This window comes from Anas acuta, chromosome 4 (assembly GCF_963932015.1).
Source record: "Anas acuta chromosome 4, bAnaAcu1.1, whole genome shotgun sequence".
Classification (NCBI taxonomy): Eukaryota; Metazoa; Chordata; class Aves; order Anseriformes; family Anatidae; genus Anas; species Anas acuta.
This window is the reverse complement of record NC_088982.1, coordinates 60,766,074-60,788,138: the sequence shown is the minus strand read 5'-3', so window position 1 is coordinate 60,788,138 and position 22,065 is coordinate 60,766,074. Positions and strand designations below refer to the sequence as shown.

At 51.0% G+C, this 22,065-nt stretch overlaps 1 protein-coding gene and 1 long non-coding RNA gene across 3 annotated transcripts in view; one reads left to right on the top strand and one right to left on the bottom strand.

The window, feature by feature from the left end:
- Positions 1 to 22,065, bottom strand: part of CCNI (cyclin I) — a 36,288-nt gene that overhangs the window by 9,107 nt on the left and 5,116 nt on the right. Inside the window, exons 1-2 of one of the 2 annotated variants that reach the window (XM_068679290.1) lie at positions 13,900 to 14,303; positions 5,139 to 5,295 (exon numbers count right to left, since the gene is read on the bottom strand). In XM_068679290.1, the coding sequence (XP_068535391.1) occupies positions 5,139 to 5,252 (114 nt within the window). In that variant the 5' untranslated portion in view covers positions 5,253 to 5,295; positions 13,900 to 14,303. Of the gene's footprint in view, positions 1 to 5,138; positions 5,296 to 13,899; positions 14,304 to 22,065 lie in introns of those variants that run through there. The other variant, XM_068679291.1, reaches the window with a different exon arrangement.
- LOC137855171 (uncharacterized) lies at positions 9,973 to 21,319 on the top strand. The gene is made up of 4 exons (XR_011095558.1): positions 9,973 to 10,115; positions 10,584 to 13,527; positions 19,334 to 19,407; positions 20,293 to 21,319. It is a non-coding gene; the product is annotated as an uncharacterized lncRNA (long non-coding RNA).

The window sequence follows — 22,065 nt, the reverse complement described above, 5'->3', positions numbered from 1 at the left end:
CCAAACCGAAACCATCCCATCGAACACAATAAACGTGATTTAAAAACCTTCCTGTGACTCCTAAATCACTGCCCCGGCCCAGCAGCTTACTGGTGGAGCCAGCAAGGGCGGGCTTGGGCCCTCTGTCCATGAGGGGAGCGGTGCACTTCTCCTAAAAACAGCCTCTGTGAAGCGGGGCAGCAGGCCTCAGATCGTCCTGCTGTGCTGCTGCCCAGTCCTCAGTCCTCCCAGGGGCCGTCCTTCTGTCTCCCCGCTCTTCGTGGGCACTGAGAGGCCAAAAGGCAAAATTTTGGACTCGGGCGTTAGCTTTAAGTGGTGAGGCCACAACGGAAAGAACAGCAGTGTACACCCAGCCCCTGGTAGCAACTGTCCTTTCCTTGTGAAAAAAAGGTGTTTAGCCTAACCCGCTGAATAACAGGGAGGCTCTAAGCAAGGCACAAAGTGCAGCCAAAGAACAAACAGCCCCCCTCAGAGCACCACGTTCCTTGAACAGAAAGGAACAACTGCAGGGTGAACACATCCAGGTGCACGCGACAGAGGGAAGGCTTCAAAGCCAAATCTGGCTTCTTAAAAGGTGTCAGGGGGGAGCGAAGGAGAAGTGGTGAGCCCTGAGCTCTGTTGTGCTAACGCCCAGCCAGCAGGACCCTCCTCTGCTCTAGTCTCTACGTGCACAAGGTGAGGGGGTGGAATTCCTTCCCGCAGAAAGCTGGGGTGAAGCCCAGCCTCCTCCCATCAGCACCATTCCCTGGTTCATTACGGCCCAATTTAGGAGACAGGCAGGGTAATGAGAACTGTTCCCACTGAGTTTCCTAGACAGATGGATCAGTCATTGACCCAAAGGTGTACGGCTGTCATCCCAGCATCACGAGCAAGAAATACAGCACTGTAAAATTAATTAAGCTGCGAGGCCACTGTTCCTTGAGTTATACAAAATTAGAAGCAAAAATGAGACAGGGCTGTGGTTGAAAGTAAAAAAAAGTCCCTCTGGGCTGGAAAGCAAAAGTTCCTCTTTGTTTTGAGGTGCTTTCCGACAGACAGCTTCTGCCACTCCGCCTGCCTCTGGTCATCTCTTTGTCTTGCCACCACAAGTCTGCGTTGTAGATCTTATCTCCAGGCTGGAAGAGCACAATGACCTAACGCAGAAGTTTTAATTAGGGAAAATTAAATGGCAGGAGCCCAGGCCTCATGACGAGCCCCTCTTGCAGATCAGCCCGAGCCCTGCAGGTGCCCAAGAGCTCTCCTCTGGCCAAATCCGTGCAGCTCTTTGCAGCGGCGCCACTTGGCTCGCCCCCAGCAGGAAGCCAGCAGGCAGCTGCAGGGTGCACAGGGGATTTCAGCGCCGGTTTGCTCTGCAGGGACAGCCCCGTGGCGCACAGGCAGGACTCCTTCGTGCCAAGTGCCCGACGGGGCTGTGCTGAGAGTGAAGAGGCGCAGTGCTGCTGCTGCATTGCCTCAAAGTAACGCTTTCTAACTGCCCCGCACCATTACAGCCATTAGCTCACGGCTCTCCCTTCACCTGCCTGTGCTGGGGACTGACAGTGCTGTATAACGTGGCAGGCTGAATGCTCCTGCAGCACGATTCAGCCCTTTAACTGCGCTCCTTTCCTCCGGCTCCATCCGGCTTCCCCCTGCTTGGCACCTCCATCAAATAATGACGAGGTTTCTGCAGCTCCTTCTGCTCCTCTACCTGCAAACGCTGCCGCACGCTTGCAGTACAAGACAGGAGGGCCAGAGGCCGGGACGTGGGCTCCACTGTGCTTGCACAGCACAAGGCAGCTGTAAGAACACCTCAGGACTTCTGGAAAATGCAGTCTAAAAAAATATTCTCTCTGAACTCAAACATGACTCAATTTTATTGCTGCCTAATCTAAGGAAAACACCTCACCTGATACTTTTTTTTTCTTTACAGTCTGCTGTCCCAGAGATGTTTTGCTCTTTCCCCTACTTGTTTCTGCCTGTTCCTGCTGTAGGCCCATCTGGGAGCACGCAGGTGACCTTTATCAGGACTGGGAGGCTTCAGAAAAGGGCAGCAGCCAACATCACAGCCAAATCGGTCCCTATTTGGGTCTCGGGAGCACCCGTTTGACACCTGTGACCCCCAGCCAGGCCTGCTGGGTCGCTGCCCACTCATACCAGCTGGGAATTCAAGGTGCCCTCCTGCTGCCCAGTTTCAGAAGTGGTGACCTGCAGGGTCTGTGCTGACGTGCACAGACTCCGGGCGGAGCGGTCACCACGCAGCGTACCGGGAGAGCTGACCGCACTCAGCTCGTGTTTTTTTCCCAGACTGCTGGGTCAGTCAGTCTGTGATTCACCCGCAGGCAAACGGGCACCAGAAAGAAGGTTAAAAGACCTACCCAAGGGCACGTGGTGAGGCGATGGAAAAACTGAGTAGACTGAGGTCTCCTGGTTCCTCAGGGTGTACAGGGGCAAACAAGAGGACAGAAAGAAACAGAACAAGCAACAAAGGAGAAATGATAAAAGTGTACTTCTAAATAAAAATAAAGATCTTGGCTTACACACCTCTCTGCTGCAAAGTTACTTGGTAACATGCAGAAGTCAACCTTTGACCAGTCTTAACTGCTTGATTTCTCAAGCTTTAATCACATGAAAACTTCTGAATGTCATCTGCACAATCTGCACATTGTATAACCCGAAAAAAAAAAAAAAAATAGATTCAGAAGCACTGGGAGGGCTCCAAACTCAGCCCACCTGCCTTTTGAGCTGAAAAGCCCCTGTGACATCTGGCTTTAATACGCTGCAAATAGTTGGAGCCAGCAGTGTACGTCTAAAGGAGGAAAGCTAAAAGAAATGTACATACCATTAGGGAATGGGAGCTTTCAGACAAAAACTGAAAACTAAACAACAGAAAACATGTGCACTAGCAAGACAGAAGTCCGCAACGGATTCTGCATCCTGTACTAAAAATGTAGAGTGTCTTCCTGTTTCTGTACCCAAGAGTTTCTTTCTTCCTTTCAAAGATCTCAGCTCTGACACATATTTAGAAACCGAATTTTTGTTTTTAAACACTAGAACCAAAAATGTCTCCCGAAGGGTCAAAACGGAAAGTTTCCTCCTGAAAGCATACTTGTGGCGTACCTCCAATCTGATCCCTGGTTTATTTGCACAGGCACTCACGTTTTCTCATTTGCAAACCAGATGAGTCTGTTAAAACCCAGCCCGTAGCCAGTCTACCTTTGCAGCAGGGAATGGAAAGTTACACGTGCCTCGGGCTGCCAGATCTGATACGCGCAGGGCCGCGGAGCTCCTGACTGTCATGGGAGATAAACAACAGCTTCGTACAAGTGAGCTTTAGGCTACTGCAGAGGTCCTCGGAAGAGAAATAGATGTTAGGGAGTGTGACCTTCTTCCAGCTACTGCAGAATACAGGTAATTCGTACAACTTCAGCGACTGCAGCATTGCCCAGATGTGTACTGCACAAGGGAAGGCACACGTGACAATTTGGAAAGCCGGGTGTCAGGAACTGGAGGAACAGAAGGAAGCATTTTATGTGACTACAGATGCTGGGTTCTCAGTGACTGGCGTGGCGAGCCAGGATTTCCCCAGAGCTGAGGGCTATGTTTGTGTTCTCCCTTGAAGCTGACCTCCGCGTATTTTACACATGTGCACCCAGAAATTCCACTGTGATTTAATGATTATTTACTGCTAGGGGACACGCAGTACTGGGGCATTCTAGCTGATCACCTGGACACCCGAACTGACATGTAGGCAGTGCAACAACAGTTTTGGAGGTGGGAGTTGTGTGAAATTGCACAAGGGGAAACTCAGCTGCAGGGCCACGAAGGCCTCAGCGTGCCGTGGGCCGGGACCTCATCTCAGGGGACGATAGCACGGCCCCGCGATGCTATCCTGATGGTGGCGGTGCCTTCTGGGCCACCAGCACCAACGTCAGCAGGGCAGGATGGTTTTGTCCCTGTGAGATCTTCACCCAAGATCTGCTTCGGTTACACTCTGTGCATCCCAGCTGTCCTGTTGTCCTGTAATCTTATCTCCCTCCGTGATAGCCGCTGGTTTACCATAAACCAGGGTCCGACATCGTATGGGGCCTGAAGACAGCTACACAGTGTCCTCAGCACCCCTGACAACCAGGTCAGGCGTTCGGAATCCCAACTGTAGACTAACAAAACTAACGCTGAGCCTTTAAAACCCCATTTGTTCCTACAGAACTGCAGCACTTTGCCAGGCCGGAAAATCAACCCCAGCACTGATTAGCTTTGACAGGCACTGGCTGACGTACTTGTTTGGGTGAACGTCGTGCGAATCAATAGGAGCAACCCGGGATCTGCGGGGTTACTCCTGGCCGCAGCAGCAGCAGCGCTGCAGGAACACGGAGGTTAACTCTCATTTCTCATCAACTGGCCTCTCATTTCGCAGTCTGTTTTAAGCAAACCTCGTGGAGCTCACAGGTGTTTCCGAGTGCACGCACCAGATGCCGGCTAAGCGATGAGCACAAACGCGACTCAGGCTGGATGAAGCAGTGGGCAACCTGGCCCAACCTCGTCGCTGGCCCTGCCCCAAAATTTGGGGAGGAGGTTGAATCAGACCGGGGCTCTTCCTGAAGCAGGCAGCGCCGTGCTGAGTCAGGCCCTCATCCGGCCCGAGTCAGTACAGCCACAGCCTGCCCCGCACACCTGGGCTGACTTGCAGCAGAGGAAGAAAAGGTGCCAAAGCCGGGCCTGCCCTGTGCCCGTGCTGCTGCAGGAGGGTGCGAGCCAGGCGAGCGGTGCTGCTTCGTGGGACAAGGCGTCGCTTCACGTGGAAAGCAACCGGCACTTCAGCACTGTTAGTAGTGAACTCAGCCCAAGAGGATAAAGCTGCTTCTCAGAAACATTGCAGAGCTGGTGCCCGCTAGAAATGTGTGTTAATTAATCCAGGCACTTTGTGAAATGAGTTTAATTACAGCGGTACACGTACATGCTTTCACAGGCTGCATGTCCTGCACCCCAACTGCGGGTCTGTCCCTCGCAGGGGAAAGCACCCGCTCGTTTCAGAGGCGAATTTCCCAGCCTCAGGCAGAAGGTGACCCCTCGTGCAACAGCCCGAGTTGTTCCCCAAAAACACACCAGACACTCTCATTCATGCCTTTACCGAGATGAAGGGTGAGAAGGAGAGACATTACCTGATTGGGCTGAATTTTCGGCACATGTGCTTTCCACATTTGAGCTTCCCTAGAGATTGCCGTCTCCAGAAGGAGAGACAACCTCTGGCTCTCCAGGGGTCCTGAAAACTTCATGGTAACCCTTGGATCCACCTGCCACCCAGCTGGATACAGCTACCTGCAAAACCAAAGACAGCCTGGTGAGATGCGGAGCCGTGCCCACCGGGTAAAAGAAGCAAAAGAAAGCACAAAGGTGTCTGAAGCTGCAGGGACTGGAAGAGGCTGGTGTGTAACGCACTTGGCAGACCCTGCAGGGAAACCCAAAGGGGATGTCAGTGAGTCGGCTGCCCTGGCCCCAGTCCCCCTAAGCTCAAAGCAGCCGGCCCAGGGAGCTGTGACTGCCGTTCACACGTTTGTCCGACATCCCGGCCCTGGAGTCTCGTTCCTTTCCCCAGCCATGGCAAGTCCTGTGCAAAACAGAGCGACGTTTGTTTGGGAATTTAAGTGATTTACGAGCTGAAGCACAACCAAAAGAGCAATGTTTTCCCTCTCTGCAGTACGGTTTGCAGTTTCTCACAGAGGAGCCCGTAAAGGGGCTCTCCTGGCCCCCCACTGGCCTGCCTGAGCATTAACAATGCACCAAGAACCTCCAGCTTGGAAATTAGAAACAAAACACAGAGAAGTTTGTTCTGAGATTCCACCTTGTACTTTTAAAGAGAGAGAAGATCCGATCGGAAAGGTTATTCAAGTTGGGCTAATATTTCCTACCATTACTCTGTCTGCACATTTCTTGACAGCATTAAATCACTTAGGCAAAACAATTCTGCCCTGAAGGGTAAATCCATGGGAAAGTTATTTAAACTTTCAATTCCTTTTGTGAGCTCTTGTGAAATCTGAAACAGGTGGATATTGGCCAAATCCTAACCAGGGTATTTCAGAAAGAGCAGCCTGTTAATCCAGCAGCTTACGCCGCATTTACAGGAAATAAGGCAACGTGCTGAAAAAGAGAGAACAAGCAAAGCTCGCTGTGAAAACAGAGAGACTTCACCCACTGTAGATGACAACGGCAGCTCTGAACAGAAGAAGGCCCGGTGTCGTTGCGGGTTTAAGTGCACAGCTGCCACTTCTCTTACTTCACAAAGGTGAAGCCAACATTCAGACGGAACCTGCACAGAGCAGCACTCGAGTCCCGCTCACAGCCTTGTAGGTTTTAAGTGGCAAATAAACATCGAGGCCTTCGGTACTGAACACAAACTCCTCTTCACTTGGCTTTTAGGAAAAAAATGCTTCTCCTTGAGGACGGGCGAGGCAGCACTAGCTCGGCCCAGCCCTCAGAAGCTTTCTAGCCCCTCAGTGCAACAGCCTGAGGTGAATGGCTGCAGGGAATGCCTTGGATCAGGACTCCCGACTAGCTGGAAACGCTCTGCAGGGTCTCAAAACCGCCCCCACAGGCCCCAAAATGGCAAGTTAATTATCCTTGTGGACTAAGTAACCCCTCCTCAAGGTCCGCAAGAAAAATTGTAGGCCAAAGCCAGCATCCTCAGGTGCTTTCTTCTGCTGTGACAGACAGACGGTCCCACCGTAATTATGACAGAAATGGTCTTCCCAGTCCTCTGGGCCCATCCTGGTCTTGCTCCTGTCTTTTTTTCCCAGTTTGGGCCACGGGGCTGGCCCCAGAGACCTCTCCAGAAAACATCCCTTTGCTACCCCGACCCCTCCCAAGGCTCTCCCTGCAGTCAGCATCATGAGCAGTGACAGCAAAGGGAAAAGAGGAGAAAATAACCTTTCCCTTCTGCAGCAGGGAGGTAAACCAGCAAGGGCTGAGGCACAATAACCTTTATAAGGAAAAAAAGAAGCAGAATGACGCGCTTGCAAGTTTTCCTTGGAGCGAGAGTGGTGCGCAGACTTTTCCAGCACCGAGAGCACACCAGGCGAGTCGCCAAGCACCCCGAGGGCTGAAGCTTGTTTGCATCTAAATTTACATAGCTCTTAATCAGATAAATGCACACCATTAAAATAAAAAAAAATTCCAGCATGCCCTACATGCATGCAGTTCTGCAACTATCTGCTCCAGAGCCCCACAGCTCCAGGAGGAGAAGCTGTGAGAGTCAGATGAGGCCACCACAGACCAACTCGCCCCCGCTTTCTGCCTCCGTTTCCCCGATTTCAAATAAAACTCAAGACCGGGGCAGGCAGCCGCCCAGCCGCTTTTTGGTCTGGGGCAGGGGGTGCTTGTGCAGGAGGCAACGCGTGGCTGGTCTGTGGGCTTTGTGATCGCCTGCGCTGCCAACAGCAGGCGGCTCTCGCAGACAAAAGGCACAGCGGAGGAACCCCGAATTATCCCGGCTCCTCAGCGTCCCCGCCTCGCCGCAGCGCTGCTGTGCCGGTGTGACAGCCACGCTCTGTGAACGGGATCGCCGAAATCCTTCAGGGCAATTATGAAAACCTCTTTTGTTTTGCAGTGGTTTTTGGTCATGGATCGTGTCAGAAACAAAGAATAGTGATACAGGACAAGATTCCTAGGACTAGAGGCAGCCCAGGAGCTGTTGCCCTTCTGTCACACATGAGGCCAGGCGGGCACTCTGGGCAGCAGGGGTTATTCCAGCAGAGCTCAAGCACCGCGGGCATTTCTGCAGACCGCATCAGTATTTTCTGCAGCCACATCTGCCTCGGCTGCAGCGAGCAGTAACACGCTCTCACAGATGACCCAAAACCAAGACTTTTCGGGGTGGGGGAGGACGGCGAAGCTGGAGGAGAGGAAGGAGACTGAGCCCCTCCGAGCTCCAGCCCGCCATCTGTGATTCCCAGCGATGGAAACGTCGCGTGCACTGCTCGGAGGAGCCATCTCCCTGCGCGTTGTGATTAGAAATTTCAAAGCTGTGGGCGGGGGGTGGGATGGATGTTAATTTTAGCATCTGGGGCTTTCTCTCGGCTTAACTCCTTCCTCACAATTCGCTCCAGGCAGGAGGAGGTAGCTACAGCAACGCCTAGGTCTGAGAGGGAAAAAGCAGCGGGCACACACGGCCTTTACGCTTTGTACATCTTTTTAATTCGGATAACAACCCTGAGAGGCCAACACTCCCGTGAACGCCTCACTGCTGGAAATCACTGCCCGGCTTTCCATCCTTTCCACGTGACCAAGCACAACAAGGGCTAGCTGCAGAGGACAGGCAGGGGTTAAGAGCAGCATTCGGCTGTTTGCCTTGTGGAAAGTAAGGCGTGCTGTAGCCTGGTGAGTGGAAATAGCTGGCCGGAGATGTGAGACAATATATGTGAGCGTTTCCAAGCTAAGTGACCGGGGGAAAAATGTTTGGGGATGCAGTGTCAAATTTCACCGTCTCAATGAGCGAGGGGCTGGGCAGCGATGAGCTGACTTCTGTGGAATGAAGTCAAATCGGAATTAATTCCCCCCAGAGACATGTGGGGATGTCACAGGTAGGCATCCCCCAGGTAAGCAGATGAGAGCACCTCTACCAAGCGAAGCGGCGTGTCGGCTTGTGTGGAAGCAGCCAACAGACCCAAATTCCCAAAGCGGCGATTTTGTTCGGGCTGGCAGTGAAGGGCCCTTGCCATTTGTCAGAGTGACTCACCCAGAGCTAACTCCCACAACCTGCTACAAAGGGAAGCCTGTCAGATATTTTGGCAGCATCTTTCAGGCGAGCTCGCGTACATCACACACTCGCCACTTCTTTTCCTCCAACCAGCTTTTTCCAGGGAGTGTAAACAAATGTGACCTCATTTTAGTGCTGGCTTTCCAAATTTAAGAACTTCTCCAAACATCTCGAGGACTCGAGATTGATGCAAGCGTTTCCCTATTTAAGGGAGGCTGAAATGCCATTTCCCGTGGTAGGGACTTCTGAAAAGCCAGGCAGGAGATGAAGCCCTGCCCGAACTCGCAGACAACATCCCCATTCTTTCCCCCGTGAGGCCGGCATGCCTCCAGGTCTCTCCTGCCCTACCCCTTCTCCAGTGGCACAAGCTGAAAACGCAGGACGAGGTTTACAGCTCCTTTTTATCTCAGCCTGTGCCCAGAAAGGCCTTTGGTAGCCAAGGGCTTAAGCTGCAAAGAGGCTGCCCCAGCCAGGCTGCTTCCCCTTCCGAGGCACCCCGTGGCAACGTCCCAAGCCAGCCGCGGCTGAGAGGTGAAGGCAGGCTCCAGCCCTGGGAGAGCAGCTCCAGCTGCGCAACGCATGTGTTTGATGCAAAGAGGAGATGGAACTCAATATACTTTAATGAGCTCTGCTCTGAGATTTTGGTTTATTTGAACCTAAAAATCAAAGGAGAAGTTATTAACCGACAGAGGCTCCTTGCCTGCATGGATTAAATTAAGCAAAAACAAAACCCTAGCAAAGCAAACCCCCTCCATGCCATTTCATGAACGCCTGCAGAAGAACCGCTTATATTTTATACTCCTTCAGCACTGCGGGCTCATCCTCTGGCTGCTGATAGGCACGCGAGATGCCTCTTGAAGACACGAACTCCTCACAGTGCTTATTAAAGTCAGCCACGGGGCTCAGGCAAACGTTTTGGTAGGAATCGGCCCCGCTACGGCCTGGCACGCAGATCTCCAGCCTGGCAGAGGTGCTGCCAGGCCAGGGGCATGACTGCACCAAGTGACACCAGCTGGGGGGCCTAACGGGGACGAGGCCCTGCCCATCAGGGAATGCCCAAGGACCCCGTGAGGAAGGCAGAGGTGACTGCTGCTGGTGAGGGAAGCCACAAGGCTGCGGGTCGGAGGAAGCTCTAACGAGGGTAACAAGCTGCCCCTGATTAGGGAGGGTCAAGCACCCATTAGCCAGTGCTCGGGAGAAGCCTATATAAGAGGGCAGCTTGCAGAGCACAGCCACTCTGTGGGGTGGGTGTGAAGAAGGGGGCTGCTCACCCTGCACTGCTGGAGGGGCTCAGGTATGGCCCTTCCCTGGCAGCTGTGGGAAACCAGCAAGCTGTGGTGCCTCTTGGAGGTGCCTGTACTCCACATGTCGAGCTTGGGAGATAAAGGTGAGGAGCTGGAGATGTGGGCCCTGCTGTGGGGCTGTGATCCTGTGGGGGTGGCTGGAGTGCCCCAGCTTCCTTTGGGAAGGTCAGGGTGGAAAGCTGAGGGGACCTCAAGCTGTGGCACCGTGGTAATAAATGGTGTGCCCCAGGTCTGCGACCCCCACAGCCAGAGCTACTCGGGGGTCTCCAGCCAAGGGCCACCACCATGAGGAAGGGACTGGATCATCCTCCCCCTGAGAAAAAGAGGGAGCTGGGCCTCCAGAGATCCCTGCCCACCCCAGCCAGCCTGGGTTTTGTACAGGCTTCAGGCTCAGAGCAGTGGTGAGGGCGCAGCTGTGTGCCCGGAGTGGCTCATCAGTTCTGCCGGCACACGCAGCCTCTGCAAATGCTGAAAGCAGAGCAGGAAGCTTAAAAAAAAAAAAAGGGGGGGGGGTAAACCAGAGCTGGCATTATGTAATGTCTCGCTGCTAGCCTCCTCAAAGGAAAGGCAACACATGCAGAGCACGATCCGCTTCTCCCACCGCCACTGCGACCTCTTCTAAATCACTGCGGGCTGGAGGAAGTCACTCCGAGGAAAATCAAGCTCACAAAGTCTCTAAGAGCGAGCGGCAACTTCAGAAAACAGGGCCAGAGGCTTTCCTGCTCATACAAGCTAACTCTCTGCAGACAAGGGCCAACAGGCTTTCAGGATGCGAGGCATCACGCACCGCCTTTTGCACAACATAATCCCCCGAAACCAAATAAAGACGATGCCTCCGTGGGCAAAGAGGCTGGAACGGGACTCGGCGATGGCGCTTTGTCTTTGGGAAGCAGTCATTAGCGTAAATGAACAGCAACAAAACCAAACAAGTTCTTACCCAGTTCAACACCCACATCCAAAAAAACATGGGACTACAATGGCTCGATTCCCCTCGACAACAACAAAAGAAAATGTTATCTGAAAGCATAAATGCTCACTGAGGCCAATATTTTGCTCTGCAGACTCTGATTGGCTTCAGGGTAAATTATCAGTGATTACAGCTAATACCAGGATACAGTGCGAGGCACTAAAAAGAGGTAATTATGAGGAAATGAGAAATTATCTGCTGTAGAAACAATAGATCAATTATGAGGTACAGCACAGTAGCTGCGGAGCAGCATTCTTAAGCTCTGAGGGTACTGTCTCCTCTTTCTCATTAACCAAAGAGAACCCACAGTTATAAAGCTTAATTATCCTCCAGGAGCATAGGCTTGCTGTCTAATTAGCTTCTTGTTGAGACAATATAGAAAAGGACCTAATTCCAGTTGTCCACAAAATGGGATGGCACAGGCTCATCTCTCCCGCCCAACCGGCATGAATTTAATAGCCTCAGTATCCCTGGTTCTGAGCCTAAAAGCAAGAATCCTCGGCCTCAAACAAGCTCAGAGAAGAAAACCCTGGGTATTGATGAAGAAAACCGTGTGTCCGAGGGCTCATGCTGTGCAGCCCCCCTCTGCTGCCATCACATGTACAGGCATGTTTGTGGCTCTTCCCTGAAGGGAGGCTGTGCCCTTAAAGGAAGCCGGCTCCTCAGCAGCTGTTAGGAGCAGTTAAACCCCAAGGTTTATAGGAGAAATTACAGTGGGAAGGTAAGCGTTGAAGATTTGGGGGCTCAAGCCAAGAGCTACCCCTGCAAACGAGCAGGATCTGCGCAGGGCAGCAGCGCAGCAAAAGGCACAGCCTCTGGGCAACGGGCCGTGCAGCACCTCCTGGCATCCCGGCACGGGGCGCGTTTGATGTCTGGGCTGCTGAGCAAAACAGAGGCTGTGCAGTAACGTGTTGTTCATCGGGGAGCTCACAGGGGAGTTCATTGCACACCGGGTGCAGATCCCCTTTATGGCCACCAAAACGGCGTTGGTAATGGTCACAGCAAGCGCACGGGAAGGGAGAATTGGAGGCTGCATCTGCCTTGTACTCAGAGGGGAGACACCTGATATTTTCCTTACATCTCAGTGACTTCATCTTGCTGTCTTGGCCTTCAAAAACAGCTATTATTGTCCTGAGTTCTGAAAGAAACTATTCTCTATTGTCAGTGAACCAGAACTCCCCCTGAAATCCACCTCCTCGAGGGGTTTCCTGCTGCTTTGTAGCAGCAGGTGACAGCAGCTGGGTGTGCGGCATCCTCGGCCCCACTGAAGCCCTGGGAGCTACGGGGAGCACCGCAGTTTGTTCTGCACGAGAGGACCTTTAGCTCCCACGGCTGGGTCTCACTCTGGAGACGCACGATTTCTAACCAGAACTTGCTCCCTTCTCAACCAACCAAGCCCTAAGGGCTGTCATTCGGCAGCAAGAACGCTCTGACTAGCTCTGGTGACCCACTAGTGCTGCTCAGCCCGTACTGACCTCCTATCCAGGAAGCTACAGAGCAGTGCGAAACAAACGGCAGGCTGTGCACCTCCTCTGTCACCCAGGTTAAAGATCTCATTTACACCTGTGTGACAGCTGCACCAAATCTCACTTCCGAAAAAGCACCACATGAAAAACACAAAGATTAAACCTGCAGATACAGGTGCTCCTGAAAATCCAGTTGGGTGGGAGGTCATGTTTAGCTACTGCTTCTTAGCAGGGTGCTGCTGTGGGTGTGCAAAGGAAAGCATCCTTTGTGTGGGCCCGGGGGGGGACGTGTGCTGAAAGGAGCACCGCACCAACGCTGTGTGTGTTTTCGCTCCTTTGCCTGTGCAAGGTAAGCTGGGGAGAGGGGAAAACATGAGACAAACTACAGGGGGGATGCTACAGCTGCAAATGCTGGGGTCCAGCTATGGACTTAAAAAGTTTATCCCAGGGCAATGATATGCAAAGACATCAAGTGGCCTCACATTCGGACTGATGTGTATTTAACCCAGTAGATCTGTCTGGGGTGTTGTGATAAATCTGAAAGCAGGGAGATGACACATCTTGGAAGGAAAATGTTGACTGCACCACAGTGTTAATGTAAGATGGCAGCCACATAGCTCTGGGTGCTGTGCTGCCCCAAAAAACCTAGGTCCCAACCCCTGGCTTGCCAGTTTCCTCATACAAAGCTGTACCAAGGCCTGTGGGGTGCAGGAATGGGGACGGGTGAGCCACAGCTGCTTCCCTCATGCAGAGCCTCGGGAGCATCCATGGGGGCTGGCTGCAGCCCCGTGGGACAGCAGGAAAGCCCGGCCCCAGCAGGCACCCTCGGAGCAGCACCTTTTGTGCAAAGCCAGAGCAACATCTGTCAGTCCTGCAATGACGCCAGGACAGACGCCACCTTGGAGAAACTTTAAATAAGGACAGGCAATAAGCAAACAAAGCTCCGGGCTGGGCCAGAATGTACAGAATGGGAAGGAGGCAGGAGGGCCGTGGTGAAAGGAGCACCTGAGAGGGGGTTGGCTGAATACTGAACTATACATGAGCTGCGAGGAGGGGTGCAGGGTAAGCTGAAGTATAGATACAGGGGGAAGTTCAGCTCCTGCTGGGGCAAGGCCAGAAGATCGGCTCCCCACATCCCACACCAGGGTCCGTGCAGCCCCACGCCCTGGGGATGGGGGTGAGCCAGCCCCACAAGGTGGCCGAGCTTCTGTCCAAGCAAACCTGGGTGCTCCGCAGGGATCCCACAGCAATCCCTTGGGATGAGGCCACGGCGGGGCTGGCTTCTAGAGCCCAACCGCTGCCCGTGAGCGGGGCGCGGTGGGCCCAGAGAGCCGGCCCTAAGAGGGGGGCACCCCGGGGCCTGAGGGGGACGCGAGGGGAGCCCCCACCCCCCCTTCCCTTCCCTTCCCTGCCCGCCCCCCGGCCCGGCCTCACCTCCCCTGCGCGGCGGCGGGGTGCCCGGCGGGGCCCGGCCATCAGCAGCCCATGGCGGGGCGGCGGCGGCGGCGCCGGGGGCTCCTCCGCGGCTTCTTCAGCTCCGGGCGGGCCCCATGGCCGGGGCCGGGGCCGGGAGGAAGAGGAGGAAGAGGAGGGAGGAGGAGGAGGCGGCGGCGGCGGCCGGCGGGTTCATGTCGCCATGGCGGGGCGGCGGCGACGGGCTGCGAAGGGAGAGGCGGGCCGCCGCCGCCGCCGCGCGGGGGTCGGGGGAAAGAAAAAAAAAAGAAAAAGAAAAATGAAAACAAAATAAAACGGGGAGGGGGAAAGGGAAGGAGGGGAAGGGGAGCGAGAGGCAGCCCGCAGCCAGGCGGGGAGCAGGGGAAGGGGCGGCGCCGCGGCTCCCCGCAGGCTCTGCCCGCCCCCCGGGCGGGGCCGCGGCGCTGGTTGGGGGCGGGGACCCGGGTTCGAGTCCCGGAGCCGGCAAAACGGCCCCGGGGGCAGCGGGGCCGCGCCGGGCACCGGGCGCAGGGCACCGGGCACAGCCCCTGGAGCCCTCAGGGCGAGCAGTAAGGCCCTGCCCTGCCTAACCAGGCTGGGATGGAGGGGGCAGTGCGAGGAGCTGGAGCACAGGCAGCTCGGTGTCTGCGCCTCCTCCAGCGCCTGCGGCTAGGAGCGGTGCAGATGGCACACAAAGGATTCCCCCCGCAGGCACTGACATCAATCATGCGGAGGGAGAGCGCCCAGCGCCTTTTCTCTTTACTTCCCGACCAGTGAATCCCGCATCGGTTTGGTAAAAATGTGTGCCAGGCTTTTTTTAAGCCTGGTAACTGATGAAAGCTATTTTGCTGCCTTTGCATAAGGCAGTCTGCTTGCCGAATCCAAGCCTGCTGCGCGCCGCTCCCCTCCCTGGTGCTGCATTTTCCCCTTTGTGATGGGACAGGACAGTGCAGCAATGGCGAGAGCAGCTGGAATTTTACCGAGCTTTGTCCCACTTTTGCTCTGATTCTTCAGAGCCTCGCTGTCTGCGTTTCAGGAGCCTGTAAAGCTGCTAGGGCTTCCCAAAATCTCCCGGCCCGTGGGCAGTTTCTGGCCGTGACCAAGGGAAGCTAACCGAGCTGATGCTCCCAGCTGGGCAATTCTCGCCGGAGCTCTGCCCGGCAACATCCCAAGATTGTTCCCCTCCCACAGCTCCAGCAATTTGTGCCCATTGTGAGTATTTGCTCAAGGGACCTCTTCCAGGGCCCTTTCCAGAACATTTTGCGTGCCAGCGCAGAGAGCCCGAGGCGGTGCGGCACATCCGCAGCCCAGCAGCCTGTGGGATCGATGTTTTGGCAGGAACCTCTCGTGCTCGCATAGCGCAACAGAGCGCCTTTTATTCCTCTGGTGCTGGATATGCTCAGCTGGATACGTGTGATTACAGTCCTTTGTCCTCGGCGGCAGTAGGAAGGGCCTGCTGAAGCAGCGCCCGGCCGAGCTGGAGGCAGCGCAGTGAAGCAGCCAGCTGCCAGATCGGGATTTCTTGCGGGGGAAACCCCGGAGCCTGAGCAGTGAGCCACCGGCACTGGACGGACCTCAGAGCAGGTCGTCCTGGCGGGGTGGCCAGCCACAGGCTCCCAAAAACATTTCCAGCCTCTTTATGAGGTGCCTGAAGCCAGGACACAGCCAGGCCGGGGTCAAAGTGGCAGCACTGCTGCACGCCCTCCAAAAAGAAAGACACAGCTTGTGCCCAGAGCAGCTGAGGGCTGGGGTGGGCAGGCTGCCATGACAAAGTGGCTGCCAAGGGATTTAGGGAGAGCGCTGAGAAAGAGACAGAGACGACCAGCAAAAACTTTATGAGTTTGGGCCTGCAGCCCAGAAAGAGAGAAAGTAAAAGAGGCAATATTAAGCTTAGAAAAAAGTAAGCTGGTGCATGCAACGAGGCACACCTGGAAGAAGGCCATTACAAGCAGGTGTTCGGCATGCGGGGACGTGATGCATCGTGCAGAAGTCTGATTGCTTGGAACAGCAAAAAGACCCCAAGCGCCCTGTCAGCCAAAGGAGCAGTTTGGTGGTGGGCAGAAGGCATTTTTATCCCTCGGGGGGAGACGAGGCATGTCTGTTTTAAGGAGATTGACGGGACTACGGCATTGGCACGGGCAGCACGCCCCGTGGACTCGCTGTCTGGGTATGCAGGGGGCTCAGCTCCCCAGCTCACGGCCTGGTGCCAAGGCAGCGTGGCTGCACGCAGGAATTGATGCACAGGTGGCTGCTGCTGGAGCAGACTGGGCTCTAGGGAGGTGACAAACCAGTAAATACAAGACCAGTGGGAGATCCACACTAGCGGAACAAGAACATCACAAGCATAAGGCATCTCCTGTAGCACTTTTGTTTGCGTACCACTGTTTATCCACCACTGGATGGAGAGGAAGAGGAGGGCACTGCTGGATTCACAGCCAAATCCCACTGTGTGGAAAGGGGAAGGCCATACATCTTCGCAGCAGACACTTCTATCTGCGCTCTATAAACACCCCTCAGAAGGCAAAACAGATGGTCTTGTGGTTTGGCTCTGCGTTCTGCTTTGGAGACCCAAGTGCTATTTACTGCCTGACTTTTGACCAGTCAGTTAAATCTACAGATGCAAAGGTTAATACTAATTTTCATATCCACCCAGGCTACGTGCACACAAAGTCCAACATGGGCAAGCAAGTTTGATGAGCTCCAATATGTGTGCAGACAACAATTTCAGAAAATTTACCTTCATGCTGGGTTGGTTGTAAGGCAAAATTAAAGTATTTGTGAAGCATTTGAATATCCCGAGGGGCTAGAGAAATGCAAACTTTTAATAATAATTACTCTTTTGATTTAACTGGATGAGCTCAGTGTAACGTGGCATAATGAGTCTAATAATTCCTCTGTTTGTACTTTGACTCCAGCTGTTAAATGACTACAGCTTTTCTGTATTTATCACAAACCTGAGGTCCTTGAAAAAGAAAAGTTTTGATCAGCATAGAGAAGGCAGTAGTGATGTTGGTTTGAAGAACAAAGCCCACAAACACTTAAAGAAAAATGCACAAAGTCGTATTGTTCTTTTCCAAACCGATCTCAGGCATAAAGCTTGGTGAGCGGTAGAGCTGTCGTCTAACGTCACGTTCCTCACGAAAGAGGAAGAGCCTGGAGCAGGCAGGCTGAGCTTGGGCTGTTTGGTGGAGGAAACCCATGCAGAGGCATCTGAGTGCTCATCAAAGCAATCAGGAGATACGCATGCTGATAGTGCTGTAGAAATCTCACATCGAGGCTTACTTGGGGCCCAGAAAGACTTCTCTTCTAGGGGGAAACTCCTCCTTTCGATGTCTGGAACAGAACATTCTCCCAGGAAGCGATTTTCAAAAGCTGCGAAGACAGTTACGCTGCTTTCTTTGTCTGGAGACCCAGTTTTCAAAATATATTGTGGAACATTGGGAAAAGCAATGCAAGGAAATGAGGGGAAACCTAAAAAAAGATTTATGGTGAAATTAGCTGACAGACTTTGCCCAGCTCCCTGGGAGTAAGTGGTCATCAAACAAAAACAACGAGCACATAGGAGTTGTCAAAGAGGAATAAAATGGGTTCAAACACTGACTGAACTGATTTTGACCTCTCTGAAAACTGAACTATCCAAAAAAAAAAAAAAAAGTTATTTTTGTAAATGTGATCCTTTCTCTGCATTAAGTCAATCAATGGAATGCTAGTTTTCCAAGCAAGTAGTATGGAAGTCAGTACATACAAATTCTAATATGGGGCATGCACAATTCTTATGTTCTGTCTTATTACTACACCAGCTACGCTTGTTCTGACAGGCAATAATGAATTGCCCTTTGAAAAAAAAATAAAATTAAATGTTATATTCCTGAAATATGTGGCAAGGGAAAAAAGAAACTAGATGTGGGCTCATCCATTTCTTTCAGCTTAAAATGTAGATTTCCACTGCAGCTGGACAAACCCTGGCTCCAGTTTCACAAGAATCAAGCTGTTCCACGCACGAAGCTGCAGCTAAATTGTTGCCCTGGCATGGAACAGGGAGAAGAAGCATCTGGCCACTAAGAGACACTAGCAGCAAGCAAGCCCCCTTTCTAATGCAGTCTGCTTACTTTTTCTAAAAGGGACGAGAAAAAAAAGCACCACAAGTTTTGTCCAAAGCCTTTTCAGCTTTAGGGGGAAAAAAAAAAAATAAGAAAAAATGTCTTGTGCAGTAAGTGTCTCAGGTACCTAAGACATTTTTTAATGAAGATCCCAGAAAGAAGAGCCATGGCTATGTGCAGTCAACAAACTGCAATTGTGCAATCTGTTTTGCCTCTTTTAGACCAATTGTCAGTTTTAGTGCCTTCCCTTATCAGAAGCTGTCACCCTTATCAGGCAGGGAGAGGCAGACTCTCAGGTATGTAGCCACTTGGTTTTGATTGCAAGTCTGGAGGACCTAGGCTCCAGGCTCGCTTGCTTAAAAGTCTGTTGACAGTAGAAATCATTGCAAGCTGAATCGCAGGAGTGATGACTGAAGTGTAACATCTCTTTGGCCTCTCAGAATTGCATAGCTGTTTTCCTGCAGTCTCACATAACTTCTTCCTAACAGCAGGAATATACATTTTTTTACTACAAAAACAAACCCTGTGATTTGAGCTGAAAAGGATTGGGTCTCTTGCTATCTGTTTCCACCACAGAACTTCTGAAACGCCAAGGGACACTTCTGCTTTCATTCAGATCAGTAAAATAAGTGCTTACGTTTAGCAAATTAGGTACTTCTTTCACAGTCAGAGATGTACTTGGGGGGGAGCAATGCAAGAACTAAATTAACCTTCTTACCAGAGCTACTTTTACTAAATAAACGGCCCCATATTAGGCAATTTTCTCACTCAGAACAGATTATTTTCTGCGGTTTGTTTTGCTCTTTGGAAAATGTTCTCAACTATTCCATTTAACTCAGTCTGCAATTGTACAGCCTTCAGACTGTGTCTGTCACCCTAGGGACTGCACCTGTAAATCAATCATTCTTCCTAGAAAATAGATGACTAGTCAGAAACGCTTGCTGCAACATGTGAGAATGCCAGTGGCAGACAGGAATGTGTCTTCCTTTACAGTACTTCCAATTTTACTCTTTTAGTATTGGTAGCATGAATGATATAGTGGAACAGCCAGCTGACAGTAATATTTCATGTATATTTCTGCTTAATTTTGTGTTGTGTATATGGTCAACATGCCTGAATCCAAATTACTATATGGAAAAAAATAATTCTCAGCTTAACTGTCTGCATCCAAACCTTTTTGACCCACGTTTCTACATGTACATGATAAAACACTGCCCAATTTTGGAAAAAGCCCTTTCAAATAAACGTCATCTGACATTAATTCTTACATCATTTGATTTGAAGAGATGTATTTTCTTGAATTGCTTTCTAAACTACAGTATAATTTCTTACAGCCTTTTGTAACAGTGCTGGAAGCAATACAGGAGAAGCAGAAGATAATCGACTTTCACAGTCGAAGATCAATAAGGTAAGGGGCATGATAAACACAAAGGTGTTAACTGCAATAAATAGTCATAAAATCAAAGAACAGCTGAGGGTGGGAGGGACCTGTGGAGGCTTTCTAGGCCAAACTCCTGCTCAGAGCAGGACTGATTTCAAAGTTAAATCAGGTTGAATAGTTTTCCAAATTGTGTGTAATGCAGATAATGTTTAAATGCATGGGAATAGGCCTCAGTGTAAATCAACTCATCACTGGGCAATCTTAGCCATAATTTAAATTTGACAGCATACCTGTTAGAGAAGCATTCAGTCTCCAGCTTCTGTTGGAGTCAGGCTGGACTGAAGTTGAAAATGGCTAAAATGCTTTCTCGTGCATAATATGGCTGCTAAAGTTCATAACATAACTGCCATTAATGAAGACAGAACGGTTTTCTAATCTCCTCTCATAAAAAGCAGTCCTGTCATACTTCCCTGGTATTTTTCATTCTGAGAGATGATTGTGGGAGAAACCTTTACCATCGTGGTTCTCCTTATTTTTTTTTTTACCCCCCATTTTCCCGATTCCTATAAAAAAATAAACCATTGAGCCATCTTTAAACATTGATTTGTGACCCCTAGGATTTCACACAATAAGGAAAGCGTGCTGCCTTCATACCACACTGCCTAAAAAAAAGGGAAAGAGAAAGGAAGGGAGAAAGGATTTTGACTCCAAAAGTTGACAAATTCCTAAGAGCAACAGCCAAATCTATTAATTTTTCCATGATTGGACCTGATTTCATGTGTCTTGTAAGTCCTGGGCTGACTCCCTGCTGCATTCAAAGAAATTCTCAGGTTCATGCAAAAGCAAGGAAAAACAAAACTTCTTATAAGGCAGAGAATATCACATGTCTCAGGGCGTTGTTACATCTTCCAGATGCTGCAACAACAGCTGTGTACTCTTGAGCATACTCACTCCAAACAAGCTGTCAGTTAAAGCAACTTCATCATGGCCTTTGGAAGTGGAGAAAATGTGAGTAGCATTAACTTAAAAATTCATTCTCTCTGGCTCATGTAACACAGGTTTTCTTACATTTTCCCTTCCAGAACATACAATTTTCCTTCCTTTTCCGTGTGACAACTTAAGCTCTGTTCATGTTATTTACCCTGGCTGTGGTTATACTTCACTGCAGACATCATCATCTATACTTGGAGATGTTATGTCCTGGAGAGTTCACGTCAGCGTTGCAGGAGTTTATATTGTCAACCATCTTGCAAGATCTTTAGTATTTCTGTGACACTTGCACACATACTTTTTTAAATGGACAATTTACTCCCCGGTAACATAGTGACTTGTGCTCCTCTGATTGGGTCGGGATCACGTATATTCACTGATGCTCGTTTGGATAGAAGGTTTTACAGATTTTACAACAGTGACATCATCACCTGGTGACTCTGTTGGAAACAGCACTCTGCATTTCCCGTCCTAGATCCCGAATCCTTGCTACTGGGCTCTATCTTTTCTTCCATTGAAGGGGATGGGAGCTTTGCCACAGGCTGCAGCGACAGCAGGAGTGCAGACACAGATTAGGCAAGGTGTTGGAGGATTTTCTGCACACTCCGTAGGTATTTAGGGAACCGTGTGGTATGTGATCCTAAATACAAGCTTATGCAGTTTGAACTCTTGAGCTAAACCCAGATATTTCCAGGCCGGCAAAGCTACCTACTGACTGTACGTCTGAGAAAGCACATCCTGAATTATTTCTGACTGTATTTCTGAGTTATGTCCTGACTGTGCATCTGACTTATTTCTTCTGGCAAGTATCAAGAGTATGTTAGTGAAATGTGCCTGGATATAGTAGCTTAAGATGGAGCTATGCTGGAAATGTTCCTGCAGCTGTTACTTGGAAAACATCTGTGGTACTGTGCATTTGTACGTCTCTGTTCACACTGGCACGGAGCAATTGATCTTGTGGAACAAAATATAAATTACTGTTGGGAGATATGAGAAGGACATTCTGCACTGATGAACACAAAATGAATACAGGCAGTAGTGGTTTGGAAGTAGAGGGGCAAAAAAATCCAGTGCTTCATTGCTGGCACAAGCAGTAAAGAGCAAGATCAGCAGACTCTGTGACACCTCCAGAACTCCAAGTGCTGGTTATCTGAGTAAGAATAACCAATCCACTGGCCTTGAGGCGTGACATTTTTTACGCTTAGCCTTGAAAAAAGCTTCTGACTTTGATAATCTTTGACAGTCTGTGTTTGCATAGTCTGATAAAGGGGAGAATATCCAGGCTGACATGATGTGTTGTTTGTGGTTAATGCTTGGCCCTATGCAAAGCATAAAAGACATCACCCCAAAGAATTCAATTCTAGCCAAAGACATACAGTAAGGTATGTTTAAGCAACTCTCTGGAAGGACTTTGAGAAGTATTTTGTTTAGAGCACATTAGTTAATTAAGGGATTTTGTCATCTCTTTAGGCCCTCAAATTAAGCCTGGGTCATTAGAAGATGTGCTTAAGTGAATTCTAATGGCCTATTGTATTCAAGAACTCAGACCGGATGATCTTTAAAAAGCAAGTGTGTGAGAAATGGAGAATGCCTTCAGTAACACAGCTGAGTGTGGGACGATGAGAAGCCAGAGGAGATATTTGGTAGCCAGAAATTTGTCACTGTTACTGAGCCAGGGCTCCTGCAAAGAGCCGA